The sequence below is a fragment of the Lipophrys pholis genome, assembly GCF_963383615.2.
Source record: "Lipophrys pholis genome assembly, chromosome: 22".
In the NCBI taxonomy this organism is placed as follows: domain Eukaryota; kingdom Metazoa; phylum Chordata; class Actinopteri; order Blenniiformes; family Blenniidae; genus Lipophrys; species Lipophrys pholis.
Window position 1 is genome coordinate 15,834,288 of NC_137644.1, and position 25,867 is coordinate 15,860,154.

The window sequence follows — 25,867 nt, forward strand, 5'->3', positions numbered from 1 at the left end:
GAGGGTCCAGATACAGAGTCATAACGTCCTTATTGTGGGCGGAGAGGAAAACAGACCACTTGTGACAAGATAAGAGAAAGTGGGCGAACGACGGAGATAGAGAGGACGAGGAAAGGAGCCGGACGGGAGGGTTCGCCAGACGACTTAGAGAGACGAGAAACAAACAAGCAAACAAATAAACATTTGGCTCCTCTTATGTCTCCCCAGCCGAACGCTTCGCCTCCGCTGGGGGGGGGGGGGTGGTGGTGGGGGGGGGGTGGTGGGGGGGGTTTAGGTACGAGGGTCTCGGGTCGGAAAAGCTTTGGAAAGACGACAACAGTTAGTGAAGAAGCGGGATTTAATGACCAAACAGGATAAAGATAAATCCACATTTTTATTCCGTTCTCTCGCTCCACGTTTCAATCCCACTCATTGCATTGCCCAGTGACAAACATCATCAGTATAAAACAGACAGAAAATGCTGAGTTTGCAACACATGCTCATATCTGATGGAGCCTTTATTTATTTATTTATTTATTTTTCTGAACCTGATTCGGGATACTTTTTTCCCCCGCTGTTTTCCAACCTGATTCTTTTTAATCTTACAGTTTGACGTCGAGGCCGATCAGGTATGAGACTGTGGTGTAAATTCAAGGCGTCAGGCTTCGTGTCCACCGGGTGTTTTTTCTCCCACTAACGTCAAAAAAAAAAAAAAAGAGAGAGAGAGAGAGAGAGAGAGAGAGAGAGAGAGAGAGAGAGAGAGAGAGAGAGAGAGAGAGAGAGAAAACTCTGCATTAAGTTGAGACGATTTGAAGCTCTCCTGCCGAGCGCTGCAAACTTTTTAATCATGCTAAGACCGTCAGGAACATGCCGAGTGTCGTTTCCTCTGTAAACAATGAGAAGGAGAACTATGAACAGAGTTCAGAAGAAGGAGAAGAAGAAGAAGAAGAAGAAGAAGAAGAAGAAGAAGAAGAAGAAGAAGAAGCAGAAGATAACTCCCGGTGGACACGGAGCCGTCGTGTAGGTGCAACATATTCTCCCGGAAACAGAGACCCGCCTGTGGGAAAAGAGGAAACTGCGTGGTTATCTGCAAAAAGAAAAATGTTACGTAGGATACCAATCAATAGATGACAACATCTTCAATTAAACAAGATTAGTGTTTTTTATATATATATATATATATATATATATTAACAAAAGAAAAAATATATCTAACTTTTTTATTTTCCCTCCCGATCAAGAAATAAAAAGAAATCAGAATAAGGGGAATAAGTTCAGATTTCCTTGTGATAACTCTAAAGGGATTGTCATAACGGTTTTATCTTTTATTTTTTTTCTGAACCGGTTTCAGTCTGGAGGCCAAAGCTGACACCGAGGTTAAAGGAGAAGGTGTAATAATATCTACTGCGGCGTGTTGTAATAAAGGGACGACTGCGAGAGATACTACGGTTTTGTGTCTTTCGTCGATGGTGGAAAACAATTGATGACGAACGACGTGAATCTCAGTAATTTGACTTTTTTTTTTCACAATTGACACAACTATCTAGAGACTGAGGCTGAGAGGAGGTACAGGTCGGGACATTTCGTCAGAAGCAAAGAAATAAAACACAAGGAATAAGAAAACCAAAAAAAACAAAAACAAAGAAGAAGAAACGTAGCAGCAAATAATGTAAAGAGTCAAAGGCAGCTGAAATAAACACACTCCGGCTTTTCAACCAGTCAAATAACAACGTGGCAGCGGCGTGTAAGTCTGCTGTCAGAAACAACCTGGAGACTCTTTTATTGAGCTTCGACTTTATTTCCCAAGGAGGAGCGTCCGGCGGCAGACTGCCGGGACGCCAGACGGAGGGAACGCCGCAGAAGACGAGTGAAGCGGTAAACAGCCGCCATTCCGACTCGTCTCCAGTCCTTCCTTCAGCTCGAGTGTTAAAATTAGAGCAACTAAAGATAATTAATAGAGATAATCTTTTTTCTCTCCTATGTGAACGGAAAAAGTGTAGAAAGTCTGTGAACGAGTGTTTGAGTCGTTTTTTTTTTGTTTTTTTTTACTTTACATGTCAGTGACCGAAAGGTCGTGACCTCCGCACACGTCTCTACTCTGCTAGCTGCTGTCCTCCAGGGCGTTCACCACTTGTTCCAAAATGTCGGGGCATCGGTCGGCGATCTGCTGCAGGACCTGGTTGGCGTACTCCTGGAGCTCCGCCCCCTCCCTCTCGCACAGCGCTAACTCCGCCTCCAGCTGAGAGGAAGACACAGAAGGAAAAGGACATTTTTTAGTGAGTGTGGACGTTTGGAAAGGGGGTTTCCAGAGGTCCACGATTTCAAACAACCTTCTATCAATTCCAAAAACTCTTTTACAAACGATATGCAGACGCATATTTTCGATCATCCACCAGTTATCAGCTATTAGAAGTGTGTCATTCTGGGTTATTTAGAAAGTAGAACGTGATCGAGGCTTGTTGACGTCACTTGTTTCCCCACTGGGACGCAACACGTTATCTAAGCCCCCGTCTAAATGTGAAAAAAGCATCAATTTTGTGTTTTCGTTTCCGAAAAGTTTCACGTTTACACGGAAACGCTGGAGACGATGCGGTCAGGACGCCAGGTCACGACTTGGTGCTGTTTTTATTTTTTATTCCGGCGAGTCTTGGTGTGAACAATTAACAAAACGCAGTCTCTTCGTCAGTCAGCGAGCTTTCCGGGTGCTGTTAGTCAAGTATTATTTTACTTGGACGGTAAAGTGGCGATAGCTAAAAGCGGAACGCAGGAGTCTATTTCTGAAAATGTCAAAATGTTCTCTCACGTTGTTTTAAAAAAAAAAAAAATGGGTTTAAGCGTACAAGCAAGGGCAAGAAGACGAAACTTGTGGCCAAACGGATGATCAAGGGGTATGTTTAAGGTGCACACACACACACACACACACACACACACACACACACACGCACACACACATATCAGAGTGTAATCTGAAAACACCACAATGTAGTTCTTTCTGTTCATACAGAGGGGGAACATTTCTGTGAGAGAGCACTGATGTTATTTTCTTTGGCTGCGGTCGAGCTGAGACGTCAAACCTAACTGGCTTAATGACCAATACATCTGTATCAATAAGACTGCCGCTCAAACAGTCATGTAACACAAGCCCACATTTATGTTGGTGTGTGTGTGTGTGTGTGTCCGTGTGTGTGTCCGTGTGTGTGTGTGTGTGTCCGTGTGTGTTTGAGGCCCGGGTCAGATATTGGCAAATATTTCCTCGTTAAATCTCAACCTCTTCCCTCTGCTCTCATCTCTTCGCCAGCAAATCTCAGTGGTATTTCTATATTACAGTGGTGTTATTCATGTGTAAAACTGCTGCGAGTAATAACACTGTTAATGATTAATGAAAACCTGGCCGATAAATCACACGCAAATAGAGCTGATTATCCCTATATTGTGCTCCTGCATTATTTATTGGCGATATGCAACAGTTGAGTGCAGATTTTTTTTATTTTTTTTCATAAAAAGTTCCTCATAAAAGATCAAGCTGCATTTTGGGAAATGTAGGATGAGATCTGGCTCAAAGCGAGGGGAATAAAAAAAAAAGTCTGGACGTATTAAATCTGCTGCTTCGATGTTGAACACCCGTCCATCGTCTGAACGCTTTTATCCAACCAGCTGGGAAGTTTTCCGTTTTCACTTGAAAATGTTGTGTAAATAGGGCTTTATTCTTTAAACACTAAATGGCATTAATGAAATCTTAGTAAATCTTGATTTTGATAGAATAAAGTTTTATTAACTGATCTGTATCTGTAATACTGACAGATATCCTTTATTACCAGAAGAGGACTTTCACTGAATACATGACCTGGAATACCATTTATTCAAAATAAAAACAACATATTGATGTTGCATATATGAAAGTAGAATCTTTCCAGAGATTTTTGCCGTGTTTAACAGTTTTAATCATTTCAGTTGTTGAAGCCGTTCGGTGCTTTCACCATCACCATGACGCGTATTTTACTTGACGAACTGCCGAACCGTCCTTTTTATTAAAGAGTCACATTCATCAGCGTGAGATAGGAGATAAGAGGGATATTAAAAAATCTGAGCGGTGGGATGCAGATCCCTGCAAAAAAAAGAAAAAAAAAGAAAAGAGAAAAGAATTAATAAAATGTGTAAACGCTATTTGGGAAAGAGTGAAAGTGAAAGATGAGAGAAAGAGCGAGGAGGAAAACAGGAGCGAGTTTAAGAGGCAATGAGACTCGACCGTTTCAGTGTGTTTTTCTATTGTTCTATTTGGCCCAGTTCAAATCCCTTTGAGCCCAGAGTCCAACTTCCATCACCTTTATCTCCTGCAGTTTTTATCTGCCATCGCCAAGCACACGTAGATTTTTTTTATCATTTTCACGGGTTTTTCTATCCCTCCCTGCGCCGGAGCCACACCTTCAGGAAGCGCAGAGCCACGTAACCCTGCGGGTCGTTCGCAGGCACCTCGACTCAACGGCCTTGCGTTCAGGTTGCCATCTCCCCGAGAAACACAGCAGTAAAGATAAAGCGGCGAGATGGTTGAGATGAGATAAACGGTTGGGTATCTTGTCTGCTGTCCTCTGCAATCACGCAAACCTTGACCTGAACCACTTTGAAAAAAAAATAGAAGTTTAGAAAAGATTAGATGGCAACGTCTCCAGGACTCCTCCAGCTGGGATCACACACGGCGAATGTATAAGAGCTGCAAGTTAAGTTACAGCGCTCGTCTGTTTGGAAGCCGACAACTGTTGATCGGTAATGTCATGAGGAAATCAGTAAAGCATGTTGGGGATCAACTTCATCAGCCCACCTAATGAGAACCAGGAGGACCCCGGACCATTCGCACATTTGGTACCAGGAAGTGGAAGGCTGCTCGTGTTCAGACACAAAACCAATGCGCTTACATGGTGCAGGACTTTTCCTTAAAACGTACAATTTTCAATTTAAAAGTTTTCACTTTGCGACTGTTTTTCTGTTGTTCAGCCTGACACCCACACAGTCTGCAAGTTAACCGGCTTACTTAACCCTTTACAAGCCATTACCGGAACCACCACAACCCAGAGTGTCATCTAAAAGTATTTTAATACTTTAAAGCCAGAGTACATACACATTATATGTGCTATTTACACATGATACAATATGCCAAAAAAGCATTACACTGATTAAAAAAAATATATATTTCTCTACTTCTAGCCTGTAAAGTTAAGTTTACCTATATGTGGTTTAGTACGACTGTCCTGCTATAGAATGTATTATTCCAGTGAAAAGCAGTGAACATGTATTTGATATGTCAGTGGACAATGCTTTCCTCAGACAGGGCTGTATATATATTTTTTTTTTATTTCAAATCAAGTGAACTGGCAGAAGTTAAAATATAGTTCGCCAGATCGAGGCTGGAAATCCTACCAGCAGCACCCACCTCAGTGTTATAAGGGTTAGTTTATAAGTTTAATTGTGTATTGTCATCAATATGAAGTTGAGTAAAGTTATGTAAAGTACACACATCTTACCTCAAATCTACTCCAGAAGCTTACCTCCATTTCAACACCACATGGCATTTCATTTTTGAGCAAATAATTGTTATTTTACTAGATTTTACACTATAGAACTGATCATATTATACATTTAATACCTAAAACTGCATTTTCTTACACTTTGAAAAGCTACTAAAGTAAAAAATCTATAAGCATCAGATGTCTTTCTGCAAAATCACTTGAAGAAAACACTTCATAATAGTGAAAATAAAGGTGGGTTTTAATGGGAGTCTGACTCACTTCTTTTTCTACATCTGGTTAAATTGCAACATGACTGCTTCCCCTCATCAGCTTCATTATAATTAGAAAGCTGAGTTGCAGCGTCCCTAAATCATTTCAATTAACCTGAGGAGAAGAATGTTCTCATAACTGATATGAACACTGGCCAAACGGAGAACAACAAGGCCCGGCTTTCCTGGGAAAGCAATCATAATTTAATCCTACAAATGAAAAAAAAAAAAACCCCAAAAAAACCTATGTTGCTTAGCAATAAACTTCCTCTCTCGCTACGTTGAAAAAGCTCGCTTATGGCCGGAAGAAATTAAATCAAAACATTTTGAAGATGTGATGGGAGAAGTTTGGATGTTGTGGTTCAGGACTCACATGGATCACGTCTCGTGCATCACAGTGTGTGCGGCCGCAGAGAAATGTAGATGGAATAATCTAAGTGTGTACGTACTTTTGTGTGTGTGTGTGTGTGTGTGTGTGTGTGTGTGTGTGTGTGTGTGTGTGTGTGTGTGTGTGTGTGTGTGTGTGTGTGTGTGTGTGTGTGTGTGTGTGTGTGTGTGTGTGTGTGAGATGCAGAGGTTTGGGTGTTTGACATGACAGGTGTGTGTGAGTGCGCAGCATGAGGCTGAAGTGTGTGTTGCAAGATCGAGTTCTGATTTATTAAGTGGCAGAGAGGATTGTGGGAAGCAGAGATAGACTGGGGTGAGAAGTGTGGTTCAGTGTGTGTGTGCGAGAGAGAGAGAGAGAGAGAGAGAGAGAGAGAGAGAGAGAGAGAGAGAGAGAGAGAGAGAGAGAGAGAGAGAGAGAGAGAGAGCGAGAGAGAGAGAGTTTGTTGATGGTTTTTACTGCAGCCATTAAAGCTCCATTATCGTGATGGATCATTATCTGCCTTATTGGGGGCCTGGACACACACACACACACACACACACACACACACACACACACACACACACACACACACACACACACACACACACACACACACACACACACACACACACACACACACACACAGGTTATCAGCTTGAGGTTGAGGGTAAAGCGTGTGTGTGTGTGTGTGTGTGTGTGTGTGTGTGCGTGCACGCTGACCCCTCGACACACATTGCAGGGCTTGAACCTCTTTGCAGAGGAATGCTAATGTTTTCTAAAGAAAGTGTATCTCAGCAGAGAGAGACAGCGAGAGATTAACATAAAGAAGGAGAAAGGGAACAAATGGCGAAGGGAGAGCGATAAAGAAGGGAGCGTGTATATTATTTAACAGTGCTTAAGTCCATCCTACTACTACTACTACACTTTTTAATTTGCAGATGATTCCGAGGCCGATCGGTTTTCCCCACTTTGTTGCTGCGACTTCAAACCTGCTTTGACCTGGAGAAAATATGTGGAAATCCTGAGATCACATCAGAAAAGTCAGCCACAATGATACAAGATTTTCTTATTTTCAAGACTAAGGCTGCATAATATATCACAAACACTGACTTAAGTGTTGTAAATTGAGATTTCCATGCACTGTGAATACAAATATGAATTCAAAATGAAAGAAAAATGTGAGTTATTGTGACTAATGTGCATATTGTCCAATTTACGAGTTAAAAAAAGAAATGAATGAGTTGACAGTCTCCTCCGCTAAAACTCTGCTGATTGAAGCTGCACATAACACAAGGGGTTTCCTCCTGGTCTGCAAAGAAAGCCTGCGTTTGAGGTTAAATGTCGACTCTAAAAATTGTCCGTCCGGTTTGAATGTGTGCGACTGCCTGTCTCTCTGACTTCGCCCTGTGAGGGACAGATGACCTGTTCCCCTGCCGTTAGCTGGGATCGGCTTCAGCAACACTGTCACTCATAGTTGGATAAGTCAGTGTAGAAGATGGATAAATGGATAAATAAGTGGAATAATTCCATTTCTGATGGAGAAAATAATGTGAAAACCCATATAACCGGGAAAAACTAAAACAAAACCTTACTCTGGGTGAAGGTCGAGACACGGGATGAGTCTGGAAGGCAAAATGTTCACAGAATATTCTGCAGCAATAGCAGAAGTTGCAGGAAGTAAAGATACAATCAGAAATGGTTTAAAGAGGCTCCAGACTCCTCAGCAGCAGCCCTGAGCGGCGCTATAGAAACTCCATTATGAGTAGGAGCAAAGGGATGAAGTATAATAGGCCGGTATAGACCGCTCTAATCCCTGTCTCTCTGCCCGTCTTTATTTAAACCATTATGCACTAACAGGCTTACACTGTATGTAGACTGCTTTATAAGTTTGGCTGCCTGTCCTGAATCCAGCCCAACAGTGTCCAAATCATGTGGCTGAATGACAATGACTGCATGTGTGTGTGTGTGTGTGTGTGTGTGTGTGTGTGTGTGTGTGTGTGTGTGTGTGTGTGTGTGTGTGTGTGTGTGTGTGTGTGTGTGTGTGTGTGTGTGTGTGTGTGTGTGTGTGTGTGTGTGTGTGTGTGTGTGTGTGTGTGTGTGTGTGTGTGTGTGCACTGTGTCCGGGCTCTGTCTCGGCAGCTCGGCTAATAACACAGTCTAACGAGGTGCAGTGGGAATAGAGCCCGAGGACTCGTACCTAAAACTGCTCCTGGAGGACTGAAACGCAGCACTCCTCAAGCACAACCCTCCCCGAAGAAAAAAACTCAAGAAGACTGCTCCAGCGTCGGTTGGTAATTTCATTTTAATAGGTCATTGAATCAGCCAAAATGGCTGCAGAAACATATTCATATTTACAGGCTTAGGCTCTGGGAGGACTTATTTAGGAAGGGACAGAGGATTAAACACACTCTAATCCAGGAGCTATGCCCCCTCCTTCTACCTCGCAGTATGCACCTGAGGTAATTATTAAGGAATGGTAGGTGTGCAATTCCCCGCCCTGCATTTTATTAAAGTCTGGGAACTTAAGTCTATTAGTTCATTCACTTTAGCACCTACTAATGCAACTTAAGCTGCAGAGGTGTGTGTGAGTGTGTGTGTGTGTGTGTGTGTGTGTGTGTGTGTGTGTGTGTGTGTGTGTGTCTGTGTGTCTGTGTGTGAATGGATGCGTGGTAACTGCATGGGAATACGTTCAGAGGGAAGCATATAAACAAGACTTAAGGCTTAAACTGGCCCTCCAGGAGCGACTACACAAAGGTGGACTTACAACACTAATGGCTGCAGAAAATAAACAGCAGAGACAGACTGCGGCATTGAGCGTAAACTGTAGGTGTAACCTCCCTGCAGGCCGATCGGTAAAGACGGAGGCAGTTTACTGCAAACTGAACTCACTGTACTCAGGCTATAGGAGGGATTTGTTTTGTCTTGTTTTTTACTTTTCTTATTCAACTTTCAGTGATGCTGACGAGACAAAGAAATCTCTGGGTGCAACACATGTAGGCGTTCTATCTTTTTTTTAAAAAACCAAGATAAATAATTCTGCAAAAGTTTAATACTAACAGCATATATAAGGCATTGAACGCATGTCAGAGAGACTTATTTGTGACCAATGAGTAAGCAGGTGAGAGAAAGACAACTATTCAATATATAGGTTTCCCTTACTGATTTGTTCAGTTTCAGCCAAGAATAGAAGTAAAAAACAGGAATGGTATTGTCTATAACTCTTCACATGCCTCTGAAAATCATAAAGCATTTTTAAATTCAGGATTAAAGGGTCCTAGCGAATGTAACTTGGGTTCATTTAGTTTTTAAACTGAGATTATCATTAGCTGGGGGATGGTGTCGTGATCAGCGTTTTCACCTGACAGGGAGAATATTCCCAGTTTAATCCCAGTTGGGGGCCGTTCTGTGCAGGGGGTCTTCAGCAGCATGTCCACGTTAATTGGCGACTCTAAAATTGGAGTGAATGAAATTCCAAAGCACGGCATGCATGACTTGTTCACCCTGGTCTTTTCTCCAATTAATTGTTCTACTGGAAACTTTTAATGCAAAGTCGAAAAACGGTTTCACAGCTACACCTCGGATGAATTCCCACATTCTGGAGGAACTTGTGGCTCGAGAAGGAAACGTCTGCAGGAGAAATGTGCAAAGTGTGAAGCCGGACATCGACAATGGCGGTCATTGTAGACGAGTTCATAGCTTCAGATAAAAAAGTGCGAGAGTGGAAAAGCTGGTTCCCGAGCGTTTCTCTTTCGGGTGTAAATTCAAGCCTTTGGCCTTCACCTGTCACCAGTACCAGCTTGTCTTCCCATTACCAACGGCAGAGAAAGACAGAGGTGGAAAAGGAAAAGGATGGAGACCGAAATGGGAGCTGAAAGAGTGTGACAGTGAGGACAGACAGGAGGAGGGGAGACAGATTGAAAAACAAAGTGGCATTAACAGAGGGAATATAGAGTGGGAGGGATGGAGAGGCTGGGGATAGAAGGAGCATATGAAAAGAATGAAGGAAAGCGAGGAGTGGAAGAAAAGAGGAAGAGGAAGTGATAAGCGGAGACAGGGAGAGAGAAGGGCTGAGAAGAAAAAAAAAATTCATATTAAAAAAAAAAAAGATGACAACTGGTAAAGCCATTAAGCCTGGATTCAATAAATCTGCATAAAAGCAGCAGTTTGTCTGTAATGGCCAGTGAAGGCCAGTGTGTGTGTGTGTGTGTGTGTGACAGTCTCTTCTCTGTGTCTAAGTCTTCCTGAGTGTGTGTATCCGACTTACAACCGTGGAACATAAATCTGTTTAAATGTCATTTTTATATCATAAAGTCATTCATTGACCTTCAGTCTGGAGACTTGAGTCACGATCTGGGCGAAGTTAGTATTAGAAAAGTGTTGGGGCCGGTCGAGCGGTGGTTGTGGTCGGGCTCGATCTCCTGAAAACGAATGTAAGTCATGTTAGGTCCTCTGCAGGGACAGAAACATGACTGTGTGTGTGCGTGTGCGTGTGTGTGTGTGTGTGTGTGTGTGGATAATGGCTGTTGAGGACCTCTGAGTCCTATTTAGAGAGAAAACAATCATCATTGCAGCAGGAAGCAGAGCTGCCTAATGAAAGCCTAGAGAGACCCCGAGACCACAACGCAGCACAAATGGATGGGTCTGAATCTTTCCTCCTCCACCTCCAACCCCTCCGCCCGTCTTCCCTCCACGCCACACGAAAGCAAATAATGAATACGCCCATGTCAAAGCTAAATCATAAAACTAAGTAAAGTTTATGACGTTTTTACATGTTGTTCGTTATTATTTTATATATTATTACAGTATATAACAGTTCTGAGAAATCAGATTAAGACAGAAGAACTTCGCTTGTGTCCCTTCTGTTCTGATTCATGTTGTTTATTTAAATCAGTGAGTGTGTAAAAAAAAAAAAAAATCAAAAGAGGAAAACTGAAGGGTCACGACATGAGTGGAAGAGAAAAACACAACAAATAGCTGAAAGGCAAAGAAGAACCAGTTCTGGAGTGAAGAGGAGACCAATTTCATGTCCGGTGAAATGAAAACTCCAAACACATCAAATGATGAGACCAGATGTTTTCAAAATAAGATATTTAAGTGTTACGTCACTTGGTAAATACTCTGAAAGAAATCTAAAAATGGACTGACGCATATAAACATGTTTTTTTTTTTTTTTTGTAAATGGTATTTGTGAAATGATTATTACATTTATCTCAATACGGTTTTATGGTAATGGAAAAGAAGTGTGACTAAAACTATTATGCAGCACTGAAATATCAGTGTGATAAAAAAAAAACTAAAATGTGTTGAAAAAGAAACCAAAGAAGTTATAAAAATGTTAAATAATGTAAAAAAAAGGGTTTTTAAAAAAAAACAAAGCAGTTCCACGTTACAGTTAGATAACACACACACACACACACACACACACACACACACACACACACACACACACACACACACACACACACACACACACACACACACACACACTGCTGCACTGCCCCTGCCATTGTTACGGTTCAGCTACTATCAGTTGTGATGTTGAAATTCCAGCTCTGCCCTGTCCTGTTTTTGTACATCCTGTCAATCAGAATCCACCAAATCAGCGACCTTAAAACCACGAGGGGCCCCTCGCGCACGCCGACAAATTACTGTACTGTTCCTGCCAGTCCGTGAAGAGGGCATCGATTTGCAACGAGGGCGTGCAACTGAAACAACACTGATAGCGCGCGCTCGAAACCCCCAACGACACGAAGGGAAAGGCAGCTTTAATTCATATAATGGCTCGGGAAGCTGATTGTTTGTGCAGATTTAACTGAGCTATGATGTAAAACATTTAGTCTAATTGGCCTATATGTAAAAAACAGAGTGATCCAAGTTTTTAACCGCAGATTTAAAACGACCACAGCGCCGCACTTATAACTGTCAACTTCACTGCTATTATCTCCTCATAATAAACTCCGTCGTCTTTTGGTTTTCTCCTCTCCATAAAAACGACACGACCCGGGCTGCAGCGCCATATGGATCCTGTCTTCCTGCATTGGAAGTTCGTCATAAAGTCATTTCAGTTACTTTAGTAGACTTACCAGCTGTAAGGCCTTGGAGACCCAACTATGTAAATCTTTTTTCAAAAAAGAGGAAACCAAGGAGAGCCTACACGTCCTCCGTTTACTCGGCGATGAACACTTTTTTGATGAACGACATCCGAGGGCTGCAATCGTGCGGTATTTGCTTTCATCGACTTGTAGAGCTGTAAGTACGCGGACTCGGTTGTCGTGAGGTTCCTCCAGGTTGCGTTGGCTCGGAGACACTCGCAGTCCCCCCCTGGGAGACGTTTTAAGTTCGAGCAGATAGAGAGTCATGGGCTGACAAGTCAAGCTGGACACAAAAGAGCAGCGACGTCCGACTGAGCCAGAAACACTTCATACTTTCTTTTTTGTTTTAAAATGTAAATGTGTCACATAATCATGTACGGAGCATGAAGGTGATCTGGACGGCTCTTTTGTTTTACCGAACAGAGCAAATCTTAATGTCTTCACACTTCAGGATTTAAAAAGACTTCCTGAGAGTGCGTGGAAGGATCCAAAGCCGGTCCCTCGTCGGCGCTCATAAAGGATCGTTATTAAAACTACGGCACAGAAAACGCCGCTTTCAGCAAACACCGGAGTCGGAAACAATGAAATGGAAACAAGCACACAGGAACAGGAGACACCCCCAGAAAAAAAAGAAACCTTCAGCTTATCTATCATTTCCAAACTGGCCTTTCGCTAACAGCTGTTTGCTGCGATCGACCTGAACCGGCGGCGAAGTCCATTAGTCCAACACCTTCACTGGAGTCCGTCCAAGCAAATGTCAGTGCGGTGGATAAGGAAGAGCGCTCGGTCATGCAAATGTCAAATGGAAAGGGCCTCCAGTGCAAAAACTTTTCTCGGTTTAAAAAAAAAAAAAAAAGAAGAAGTGAAAGTGACGAAAAATCAGGTACTTTCATGTTTTCAATCACTCGGCGTCTAGAAGCTGCACAGATCAGCAGCAGCTGCTGCAAGAAGACGAGCCAGGTCACAGTTCTGACATCCATCCCGCTGCACGTCCCTCACAATAAATGTGGTTTTGTTTTAGCAAGTGTACCACTGCACACACGGGCTCCAAGACGCGTGCGTCAGACATCCATCACTGAAATGTCTGCAGCTGTTTGTATTAAAATGATCTTATTGATGAAGTCCGTAATGAGCGGAGCCACAGTGTCGATAAGGGGCCAGGAACACTTTATACATTTAATGCTGAATTATTACTGTTTATTCTGCTTGATTTCTGATTCACCGCAACTGCTCTCTACATAAATGATGTTCTTTTTCTTTAATCTGTCCTATTACTCATAGCTTCTTCATCACGTCACACATGTAATATATATATATAATATATACTAAAACACTGTCAATTAACTATAAAAAATGGATGAACCGCCAACACCCCATCCAATGATTTTTACCTTCGACATTTTCAGAGAAACTAAAAGGTCACGCGTGGGAAAGGTCATCGTCGTTGCCTTCCTTTGGCACAGACAAAGTCATAATCTGTGTGAAAGAGTTTTTACCGAGTGAATTTTATCACAATACTATAGTGATACAGTCTCACAGGTGATAGATAATCAAGTATTGAATAAAAACAATGCACAAGACACCAAAAACAGGTGCAGCTTTGTTACGACGAGAACGATTTACACAAGCATGTTGAACGACGAATACGCGAATGACGGATTTTACAGATTAGAGACGCCGTCCAGAATGAGACTCAGAGCTTCACATTATGATAACAGACGAATGAAATCAATCAGAAGCGAACTTTGATTCGTGAAAGGGTTCAAATTTGGCTCCTAATTCTCTTCACATGGCAAATTAAAACCATTTAAGAAGCAATTTGTTCAGTCTGATGACTTTATGTAAATCTGTGGTGTGTTCTTTCCAGTGTATTATCTCCATTAGAGAAACAGACTCTGTGTCTCTGTTTGGGTTGTGTATGTAATAGCACTGTGAAGAGTTTTCTCGTCCGGCTGCAGCTGGATAACATCAGCGACTCGTCCAGAAAAAAACCCCCAAAAAACCCCTCACTATTTCCTTCAGTCGACGAGCTTCAAGACAACCTCCTCTTCTCACGGGCTACATCAAACGAGGTATTAGTGAACGCGGGTGACGCTTTACAGAAGCAAGCGGTCCAATACACAAGCTCCCCCGAGGGGTGGGGGTGTGGGGCGGGGTGGTGGTGTTCATGATGGCCGTGCCGTCACATTAACGGATACGTGGGCGCGAGGATCCGCAGCTTTCCATGTACGAGTTCGCGCCGGCACGTCCATGTGTGTTTTACATGCTATTTTAGTGTGATCCTAATGGCTTTACAGAGTGCCAGGCATTTTAACAGAGCCAGGGAGAGGCTTGTAAAACACACACACACACACACACACACACACACACACACACACACACACACACACACACACACACACACACACACACACACACACACACACACACACACACACACACACACACACACACCACAAGACAGAGCGGAGAGGCTGGCACACGGGAACATGGTGGTCTGGAGGGAGCCTCTGCGAACGTTAGGAGGGTCAGCCGAGGTGACACGTGACGAAGGAAAACGAGAGACTCGAAGGGAAGACTGGCGGTGTGCGTCTGCGATTGCGTGTGGGCAGGGTCGGGGGCGGGGCCAAACCACGCGGCGCCGAGTGGCACTGCCCGGGTACGGCTGGGTTTGGACCAGGAGAAGCGACGGAGAGGCAGAAAAGATTTAAACTGCGACGTTAAGGGGAAACAAGCTTCAGAAAACAGAATAAATAATAACTGCAGGTTATTTTTTTTTTATTCATTTTTTTTTTTAAACCTCACCCGCTCTGACACCAGCTCAGGGTGGAAATAAAAGGTGATGGTGATGGAGGCACTTTAGAGAGAGAGAGGAAAAAAAAAAAAACAACCCAGGAAAGGGCGACTGGTATTCTTCAGAGTTAAGGAAAGAAAAAAAGCTCAAAGAAAGTAGAAAATTAAGGGAGTGATGGCAGAAATGGAAGAGAAAGTGATTAACAGGATAGAAAATGAAAGGAAAGAAAATCTGGTGGATTATTTTTTTTTTGCTCAAATGCCAAAACCGCATTATAAAAGTCTTGCAATTAGGAGAGTTTCCTTTCCAGCCAAGTTGGACCAAATAATTTAAGCATTCCTACAAATCATAACTTCTGCCTTCAACTACAATGTAAGAGAAATTAAAACAGAGAAAAACAAACGGGAGAATTTGGTTCCTCTGCTGAGACGGGAGCATCTTTCATGATCTGGAGTCAGATCGTGGTCATCCCAGCATTTAGTCACACAACGTCAGTATTAACGCGCTCTCAACTGGAAACCATCTCAAAGACATGGCGTCTGCGTAAGAAGCAATAACCGACATGCACTTTGACACCAGGCTAAGACTCCAACGCGCTCAGAAAACACCAGGCAATGTCATGCAACTGGGTTTTTTTTGGCGTTTTGTGTTTTGTTTCCATTGTTTGTGTTTCGGCTCTTTTCTTTCATGGCTCTTTGTATTCAATTCTTTTGGTTTTATGTTACACGTTTCTGCCCGTGTGCATCATCTCGCCCGTCGTTACAAGTATCTTGTGTCCCATCTGATTGTTACCCTTGATTGTCGCCAGCTGTGCCTTGTTGGCTTCCCGCTCACCGTGTGCTCATGCACTTGTCTTCGGGCCACATTTACACGTACCCGGGTTTTTTTTTACAAAAACAAGATACACAACTCACACATAGAGCTACGATGAGCATGTCGAACCTGTAGGGGGCGGTGTAACGAGAAGCATGAGGCCATGATGGCCTGGAAAAAAACACAATGTCATGAAAGGCGCAAGATATTTCCTATTCTGTCGGTGAAACAGTTTGTTTGTTTGTTTGGACCGATAAAGAAGCGGCGCTCCTACTAAATGTGGGGAATATAAAACAAATAAAGAACAAGCAGCTTTCAGCGTATCCATTTTCATCACAGCGTTCAAACTGTAAACACAGATGACGCTTCCGTCGCATACTGAGACGTAAATCTCCGTACCCCTCTTTACATGCAAACGGAGACAAGGAGTTTTTCTAAATCTCTAGCTACTGCATTACATGTACCACTGTCCCTTGAACAGAAGGCCTATTTTTTTTTTTTTACATCAGTAGCGGCTGGTCAATAGAGGATTTCTTCATTTCTCTCTCTCATAGTTGTGTGTGTGTGAGCAGCCTGGGGCGATGAGGAAAGCCGAGGAGGCGGGGCTTAATAGCAATCTGACCAATAACTGATTAACACCAGAGTGACTGACATGAAATTAAACTAATCAGCGCCATTGAGTCCCTGATTATCAACTCTGTCACGTCGCTTCTAATTTACCGCTTTGAAAGAAGAAATTTGGGTGTAAAGCTGCAGGTGAGGTTCAACTTTCTCCTGTGTAGTTTTTTTTTTTTAAGGTTTCTTTAAAAGCATTCTAAAATAATTTGAAAGATGAATTGATGTGTTGTTTGAAGACATACTGTACCTGATATACCTTTTGTTTTCCCTAAACGCAGACTAACATTTTAAGTAAACCAGCTTCAAAACACATTCATTTTCTAAAAGGGTCTTAATGAAGCATCTGCTTGTATTTGTTTACAAGTATGTTAATAAAAGAAGAGTCTTAATAATGTTTTATCGCGGGGGGGGGGGATTCATAATGAATAGCCCCACCTAAGAAATTTATCACCAGCCGCCACTGATAGTTAATGTTTCAAAATAGTGAATTTGCTGTAGAATTAATGCTATTTCTGCCCGAAGAAACGCTGCTTTGTTTATCCAGTCGCCTCGCTCCTCTTCAATGTCAGGGACGACTGAGATCTGTGATACGAGGTGAATTTAAATGTCTAATGTCCTTAGATAAGAAGTTTGAATTTCAGATATATTTCAGTTGACAGTCCATCACCGGGCAGAGACAGAGAGACAGACAAACGCAGAGTCATCAATTCACCTCAGATGTGTGTGTTTTAGTGCAGTGGGAGGAAACCAGAGGGAACATGGCAGGTCAGCAAAGAAACGGCTTCAAGATTCAAGGTCATGTCAAGGTTATAGTGAAAATCTTCTCAAAACTCTAACCCGAACTACGGTCGACCCTCAACTGGATCAACTGGAAACCAATGTGACCTTCTCAAGGTCATTTATCATCCGGACGGCGTTCAGATTATGGACTGTCCAAAAGTCTTTTCCTGCATTTGTTTATAAAATTAATCCACCAATCATCTGACACCCACATTATGTCAGAGCCAAGATGTGAATTTGATAGAAACTTTCTTGTTCATGGACACTATTTGTCTTCACTTTTGATAAATCGGACAATAAGGCTGTCAGACCTTTTTGTTGTATTTGTCCAATGATACACACGTAAACCTCTGGCGCGTCCACTGTTTCCTGGAAGTCAACAGGTTGGTTCAAATTCACTTAATTCAAAACAATGCAGCGTGCCATTAAAGTGGTCAGCGATAACGTGAAATGTGAGTAATTCGTGGAAAACTGGCTGGCGTGGCCTTTAAAGATCGTTTTCTTCCTCTAGTTGTAATTTTGACTTGGATGTGGTGAAAAGCTCAGTTTGGTTGTGATGTTTTCAATATTTTTTGTTTTTTTTTTGTTTTAAAGTTTTTATAAATACAAAGTAGGAATAAAACTGTGCAGACCACATTGGGTTTTGTTAGATAAGCTCTCACAGCCGCCCACATAATCAGTTTTAATACAGCGTGTTTTTCTTTTGAAAACGCAGATCCCCAGCCAGCAGACCGCAGAATAACTTCAGCATTTTTATTTATTTCTTTTTTTTTTTTTTGTATGGAAATGGACTGACGATGAAAATTCCGTATAGTAACCGTACGTCCGGGAAAGACCATCATTTCTACCGTTTAATGTACACGGTGATTAAATGACAAGTTAATCTTCTATTTTAACAGTTTATTTAAAGTGACACCAAACCATGCAGCGCCGTATCTGAAGCACTCATGGCTAAACACAGACATTTCCCAACATTAGGACACACAATAGGGCTTTTATGAAGACTGTAGGAAACGGGTCCTGCTGTACCCTAACCACACACTCTGTCACATGTGTGTGCGTGTGTGTGTGTCTAAAATTACATTTTTTTCAATGCATACCACATGTAGGGACCGTGTATCGCCTGATATGTTTTCAATATGGAGAAAAAGACAGAGAGGGAGACAGAGGACGCCATAGACGGCCACGCATTTTTATTTTATTTTTTAATATTTAATCATATACCGTTTGTATTGAATATCTGAAAACACAAGTGGTTGCCATGATAATGCAGCTGAACGTAGGAGCGGGCGTTCCTCCAGCTTTCTACAGGCCTCACCTTTTTCTTTCTTCACTCTCATTTCCCTTCCCTTCGCTCTCCTCCCTCTCGAACATGACAACTCTTTCGCCAGTAAAATAAATACACTCCTCTCCGCTCCGCGCTCTGTACTGCCCGTGAACCAAGCCCCTTCCTGCTGCCAAAAGCTTGGAGCGCCGTTCACTCCCCGGTAAAATAAAAACGTCTAAAACGGCACTTGTTCAACCGCCAGGCGCTTGTCGTCAGGTGACCTGCTGGGAGTAAATCTTCTCAATAATGTCAAAGGCGGCGCCAAAAACCTGCCAGGCCAGCCCAAGTGTGTGCCCGACTCCCACACATCCACACGGTTAGTCCGACACACAGCGAGACCAATCACACCAGCTCAGGCGGGTCAAAAGCGAGGGCTTTCACTCGAGGAGCGACAGAATGTCTTTATTTTTTGTGTTGTTTTTTTCAAAAAGTAAGTCGAGCACGTTATCTCACACTTCCTCTGTCTTTCACACACACGTTTATAAACGGAAAATCTCACTCGGAAGTCACGAGTGATTTGATTCCCGCCGCCTCCACAGAGGAACACACAGAGACACACACACTTGTCTCACCTGTTCCTCCGTCATGCTTTGCAGCTGCGAGTTCCAAGAGGCGGAGTCGGCGCGGTGATAGGCGGGGGGCGGGGCGAAGTCCTGCAGTATGACGGGGTCTCGCTCCTGACACAGCGAGGTCAGGTGACTGATGTACAGCTTCAGTTTGCTGCGATTCTGATTGAGGTCCAGGAGAGGAGAGAGGATCTGCCGGGAGAAGACGAAAATAAATTAAGAAATCAAATGATTTAGTTTTTTACTGTGCAGGACAAAGAATTAGGATGATTTTTGGAGGTACGAACACAGATGTTCATGCAATAGTAGAAAATCAACAGGAGGAGACACACACACACACACACACACAAACTCTTTCCATCAGAGTCGTGCAATTGATGTTAAATTCTACAGATACCAGCTGAGAAGATGTTGAAAAATGTTTTTCCCCATCCCCACTGGTTCAACATCAACATTTACATAAACTGTGTGAAAAGAGCTTGAAACAAGCAAAACAGATGCAAACATTCAAGAGGCACGAGACGGGACCCCCTTCCAGGAGACGCATGAGCCACAGACACACACAGATAAGACAAACACACACACACACACACACACACACACACACACACACACACACACACACACACACACACACACACACACACACACACACACACACACACACACACACACACACACACACACACACACACGCACGCACACACACACCATTCACCTTGGGGAATACTGTGGTTTAAGTGCAGAGGAAGCATGTTAAGAGGGCTGTGAGTTTGTGTGTGTGTGTGTGTGTGTGTGTGTGTGTGTTGGTGAAGTATATTTAATCCCAGCGGCGTCTGTCCACACCCTGTGCTCTGTGCACAACGTCACTCATCGTGCACTCACACTCACACTCACACACACACAGACACACACACACACACACACACACACTTACTAACACAGACATATCGTCACTATTTAGAAATAACTATGGCAAATACAGATGTTGTCGCCTGAGGAATTGTATTGAATCTTAATACTGATGTAATTGATTTCTGATCGACTGGGGATCCTCATCAAAGTGCAGACTTTAAGTGCACTTCTTTATTTTTGCTTTACATGCTGAAAGTATGAAATTTAAAGTTTAATGAAAAGAAATGTATTGAGTCATCTTACAAATCTTATCACTTCGTATTAAATCATCGGAAAAGCATCAAACTTGATGTTTGTTTTTGTTTTTTTTATTTCAAGTTGTGGTATTCCTTCTGAGTGCAGTTTGCATGTTCTACTTTGGTTTCCTCCAAAACTGCAAAAAAATAATGCTTGTAATTATTAATTATTAATTAATTAATTGTTGTTAATAATACGTTTGGACGTTGAAAGCTGGGATTGGCTAAATGAGTTAAAGGCGTTACAGAAATGATCAGTTCACTTTACAGAACACAACAAGAGATCTCTATGAAAGGTCTTGGGCCACTATAAAGTTTTTCACCTCCACTTTTGTGGAGTTAATCCAAAAATGTGGAAACTATCTATCACTGCCTCCATGCTTCACTGCCCCTGAAAATGGGATAGAAACATTTCGGGGCGCACAGCTCCTCCACATTTTCAGTCGTGACTTTAAGAAGTAGTGGCAGGCTCGGCAAAGTATAGAGGACTCTGCATGTGAATCCAACATTTATTATTAAATAGCTTTGTGTTTGAGAATCCTCACAAACAAATGAAAAGTAGATGTGGGTGGTTTCAGGCGGGGGAAAGGAAATAAAAATACAAAAAAATTCTTTGCACGCTTTCCTCGAATGGCATTGCCGCAACAATGAAAGCTGACAGTAAATCAAAGAAACTGTCACTTGTGATTCACAGTCCTCACCTTATTTACTGGTAACACGTTACAGACACACACACACACACACACACACACACACACACACACACACACACACACACACACACACACACACACACACACACACACACACACACACACACACACACACACACGCACGCACACAAACTACAAGGTAATTTAGTGGGGGTTTTTTGTCGACCGTCTCCAATGTTCAGGAAGCAGCTAAACTGCCTTCGCACGCACACACACATGCAAACACACAAAATGTTCCCTCTTCACTCAGTGTGAGTGTTTATATTCATGCAATGCACGCGCACACAAGCCCGCACGCGGGCCGCAAATACACTGCGACATAGAAAAACACACACACACGCACTCAACCCAAGGTCGTTATCAGCGTTGTAAATAGCTCTAGTTACAGTACTTTCCAATGAGGACCTGCCAGTGGGCTTCAGTCCATTACGAAACACATTACTGAACATTTCCCCCCGGAGGAGAGAGGAGAGAGGGAGGCAGACAAACAAAGAGAAGCAAAGAGCAACTGATGGAGTTGAAAGCTGCAGTGATCCTACACCTTCTGCATTTCAAAAGCATCTTTGATGCTGCAACATGCGATGTCTGCTGGTGGAGGCGGCGGGGATGTTTTCCCTCCTCCTCCGGCCGACGTGTAATACGACAATTTGCCAACACGTAGCTCCAAACGCGGCTCTGAAAACATACTCGACACATGTGCAACAGCTGTTCTCGCACACTTTCAAATTCATATTATTCCATCAGAAAGCTTGAATATGAAAAAATAACAGAAAAAACAAAACAAAAAAAAACAAAAAAAACCCTCTGTCCACACTTTCCAGACCTGCAGCGAAGCTCCGCGGATCAAATGCAAATGAGAAACAGGCAGAAAGAATGGAAGGAATGATTTCGCTATAAGGAAGACATTAAGAGAGGAATAACAACAGCAGTGCTTTCTTTTCCTGTTCAGGATCTTTTTAACAGAATAAGATGTGACTGAAAAAAATAATAAAAAAAATAATAATAACAACATGAAATTCGGACAAAAACACGGACCTCTGGAAGTCCATGCAAGCCTTTGAATTTATTGACTTTATTAAGGTGCACAGAATATCTGCACCTCCCGTGTTTTTCTTGTGTTCTGCAGCACTGCGATGGTCAACAAATGCAGTGTGTGCGTGAGAGGTTAATGGGCCTGCAGAGCATTTGAGTATCTTACTGTACTATGAAACCACCCCACAGGAGAGATAATTTTATATGGCACTGTGAGCCAGTGTGTGTGTTTCTGCTGCTTTATTAGCCTCCCATGCCTGCCTACCAGATTCTTACTGTACTATGAAAGAAGTCCAAAGAGAGACATTCGGCGAGCCTCGCTGACCCGCCACGTTACAAAAAAAAAAAGAAGAAGAAGAAGAAGAAAAATATGACCACATTATAGGATGAAATCAGAGCTTTAGTTTCTCCACAGAAACCTTTACAGCAAAAACATGCAAGCACAAATACGGATATGGTTGCTGGAGCAGCACTGACACCAGGATTCCACAGCAAGACAGCGAGTGAGTGTTTGAGTCCGCACGGCAAAAACCCGTCGATCAGTCGTAAAGCTGTCTTGAAAAAACGGAGCCTACATGACAAATCAAACCGAGAAATAAACTGCTCGTTCCATAAATGATCACTCAAGTCATCTCTTAGGCCAAAATACCAAAATGTCCAGTCCAATGTGTGTTGATGTCCAGCTCATTCATCTCCAGCACCACTTGATCAAACTGAGATTCACGTTGCGCTGGAGCTGATCCGGGCTGTCTGTGGGTACACCGTGGACAGATCGCCAGTCCACCGCAGGACAAACGGGGAGAGACAGACGGCCACGCATTCATATTCACATCGACAAGCAATTTTAGAGTCATCAATTAACCTCAGACTTGTGTTTTTGGACTGTGGGGCGAAACCGGAGTACCTGGAGAAAACCCGAGCATTCATGAGAACACAGCCCGGCTAGCTCAGTCGGTAGAGCATGAGACTCTTAATCTCAGGGTCGTGGGTTCGAGCCCCACGTTGGGCGGACAGTGTTTTGACCTACACATTTGAAATTCCTGCAAGTAAACTGATAACGCCTGTCTCTGTAACCTGATCCAAAGACAGCTGAATGGACGGATACTATGGTGTCAATCACTCAAGGTGTTTTGCGTGATTCCTTAAAATTACAACCGTCTGAAACCAGGTTAACTACTTAATACTTGATGTATTAAAAGTCGCCACACCTTCATTAATGAATAGATAAAGTAAAAATTATACCGGTGTTTTGGAAGCATTCGGTTTGCTTCCTGACTTCATGGCGCCAGAGTTTCTGACGCACTGAATGGGTCATGTGCTTCAGTACAAGTGGTGATTTACATGATTTGACACTCGACGGATGGACGAGGCAGGTGAAGGAGTGTGAAGACCTCCGAGGTGCGTTTAAAGCCCAGGGACGGAACACCTTGAAAACACAAGCTTTTTTTGTGATGTCCCAAGTCAGAAATGATCACATGTGCAGAACCATACGTCACGTTTAATGCATCAGAAGCTTTCTAAACTGTAAAGTCATGGGTCAGAAAGCAACGAGCTGGATTTTCCCAAACTGACGGTTTGAGAAAGGACAGGCTGCTTTGGATCGGAGCTCCGCTGAACACATGCATTTGCGACTATGGCGTTGTCAAGAGGAAACTTTAACCCAAAACTTATGTGACTTTTGCTTTGATCCGTCTATTAGTGGAATGTGGTGACTGAGGAGGAATTATCTCTTAAAACCATTGGACTTTACACGAAATAAACATTTATGCCTCCTCCGTGTCGTCTAACCGAGGGATCCAACATAAATGTAAACCAATTAAATCCAAATCGCCATAAAAATATCCTTCACAATAGTCGGTGTGTGCTCAGACGGCTCTCCTGAGTTGCTCTGCTGCTGTTATCTCTGAAGCGTTTCATACTTCCAACAGCTGCACAGAATCACCTTATAGGGAGACACACAATCACTCACTGTTTGGATGAAATGTGCTATGGTAAATTACCCACCTCACACCCTGGGAGGAGAGTGTGTGTGTGTTTGCATAAGAGTGTGTGTGGCTTCCAGATATGACAGAGCGGGAAAACGAGGTGGCGTGTGAGTCGTGTGCAGCCGGGCCGGTCCGCCCGGCCCAGCGGGGAGGCGCTACCTCTAATTAATAACCGGGGGGGTCAAACTGCGATCCGAGGGCGAAGCTCTGGGCTCCGAGCGTCCCTGATGGGAACCTGGAGGAACCGAGCCGCGCTGACGGCGGCACGTGCTTCTCGTGTGTGGCGCTGCTCGTGCGCTCAGCACATAGCAATCCGATGCATCAGTGTAATAAATGTCAGAATAAACGTTTGTGTTGTTTTGAAACTTCCAAATATTTCACTTGTTTGAAGAATTTTGCAAGTTTTAGCATCCCGTTTGAAAAAACATGCTGAAGCTAAAACAAACAAAAAAAAAAAAAAAAAAAAAAAAGGATTATTTTCTCAAGAAAGGCTGTTCTGCATTAGCTGTGTTTACGATCAATTTGTGGCCCTGTGTGTGTGTGTGTGTGTGTGTGTTTTTCTTCCTTACTTGACTTAAAGGATGTCGCACATCTGCAATTAATGAGCGTTGGATCTTTAAAATACTGGAAATCCCTGGAGTAATTAAAGAAACAGCACTGGATCTGGTTCAAAAAACTATTTTCTTTTTTTTCCTTCCCCTCATTCATTCATAGCTTTTAAAATATCTGGTGCTTTCAGAAATCGCCACCACCAACATATCACACGTCTCGTGAATTCAAATAAGACAGAACCCGTCCCCTAATGGGCACGAACGATACCGCTGTAATGTGAAACTCCACATATGAAACCATTAGCACAGACTGTACATGCATACATCACAAAACGGGCACAAAGGAACCATCAAAGGCATAAATGAGGGTGGAAAATTTGAAATAATGTGCAGGGGGAAAAAGCCCACACACAAAATAGTACAAGTTGAAGAGGACTGGAGGGAATGATTATTACAATGAAAAAAAAAATAAAAATGAAAATCAAAGGAGAAGATACTGAGATGTTGAACAGATGATGTGAACGCTTCAAGATCTGATTTTTCTGTTTAAGTGATGAAGCAGGGAAAAGTGGAAAGCAAAGATAAACCCGTGGAAAAGGAAGAGTTTTTGAAACCGAACGTCGGGTTTAAAAAAAAAAAAAAAAAAAAAAAACAGAACGGAAGAAAAGTGGATGCAAGTCAAAGGAAACCACAAAGAAAAAGAGCGAAATGACAGAACAAGTGGAGGATGGCGCAGACGTGACGGCGGGCTGGATAGAGAGAAGACGGCTCACCCTTCTGTACAAAATGGTGAACTGAGGGCGAGAAAGAAGGCATGTGATTGGCTAGGCCCAAATGCCCTCCTCATCGTCCTATTGGTTAGTTCAGTCCAGCCGCAGCGTGAGTTCAGAGAGAGTGCGAAGTTAGGTTTTTTTTTGGCAAGACAGGAAGATTTTGCACAGAAAAAGTCTTTTCGGGGGGAGAGATTCATATTAGAGAGTTAAAATCGAGATGAAGCAAACGTAACTTCCAATAGATGCTGCTAAGACATGCGGGAGGTTTCCTTTGCTCCACCTTACCTGGTCTGGGGAGGGCTTGTGATTGTTGGGTTGCTCTGAGTTTGGAGACGTGACCTTCAGGTGGTCGTCCTCATAGTTGTCCGCCATCAGCTTCATCCTGTTCTGAGTCTACGGACAGAAGAGACAAATCTTTAACATCTGTTACGCGACTCAAGGCACAATTTTAGCATTGACATTTAGAGGAACCCACACAAGGCGGCATGTGTGTGATTATAACGAAAATCTAAGGGCTTGAACTCCTTCTGCAGCTATATTGACGCAGAAAAGAGAC

General features: G+C 42.9%; 1 protein-coding gene across 4 annotated transcripts in view; it reads right to left on the reverse strand.

Annotated features, from left to right (window-relative positions):
- Positions 1-1,315: 1,315 nt before the first annotated feature.
- LOC308127259 (ELKS/Rab6-interacting/CAST family member 1-like) overlaps positions 1,316-25,867 on the reverse strand; it is a 133,187-nt gene continuing 108,635 nt past the window's right edge. For 3 of the 4 annotated variants that reach the window (XM_080492183.1, XM_080492182.1, XM_080492181.1), the window contains 3 exons: positions 25,597-25,704; positions 19,113-19,298; positions 1,316-2,218 (listed from right to left, as the gene is read on the reverse strand). In XM_080492183.1, the coding sequence (XP_080348309.1) occupies positions 2,081-2,218; positions 19,113-19,298; positions 25,597-25,704 (432 nt within the window). In that variant the 3' untranslated portion in view covers positions 1,316-2,080. Of the gene's footprint in view, positions 2,219-19,112; positions 19,299-25,311; positions 25,390-25,596; positions 25,705-25,867 lie in introns of all 4 variants that reach the window. The other variant, XR_013936489.1, reaches the window with a different exon arrangement.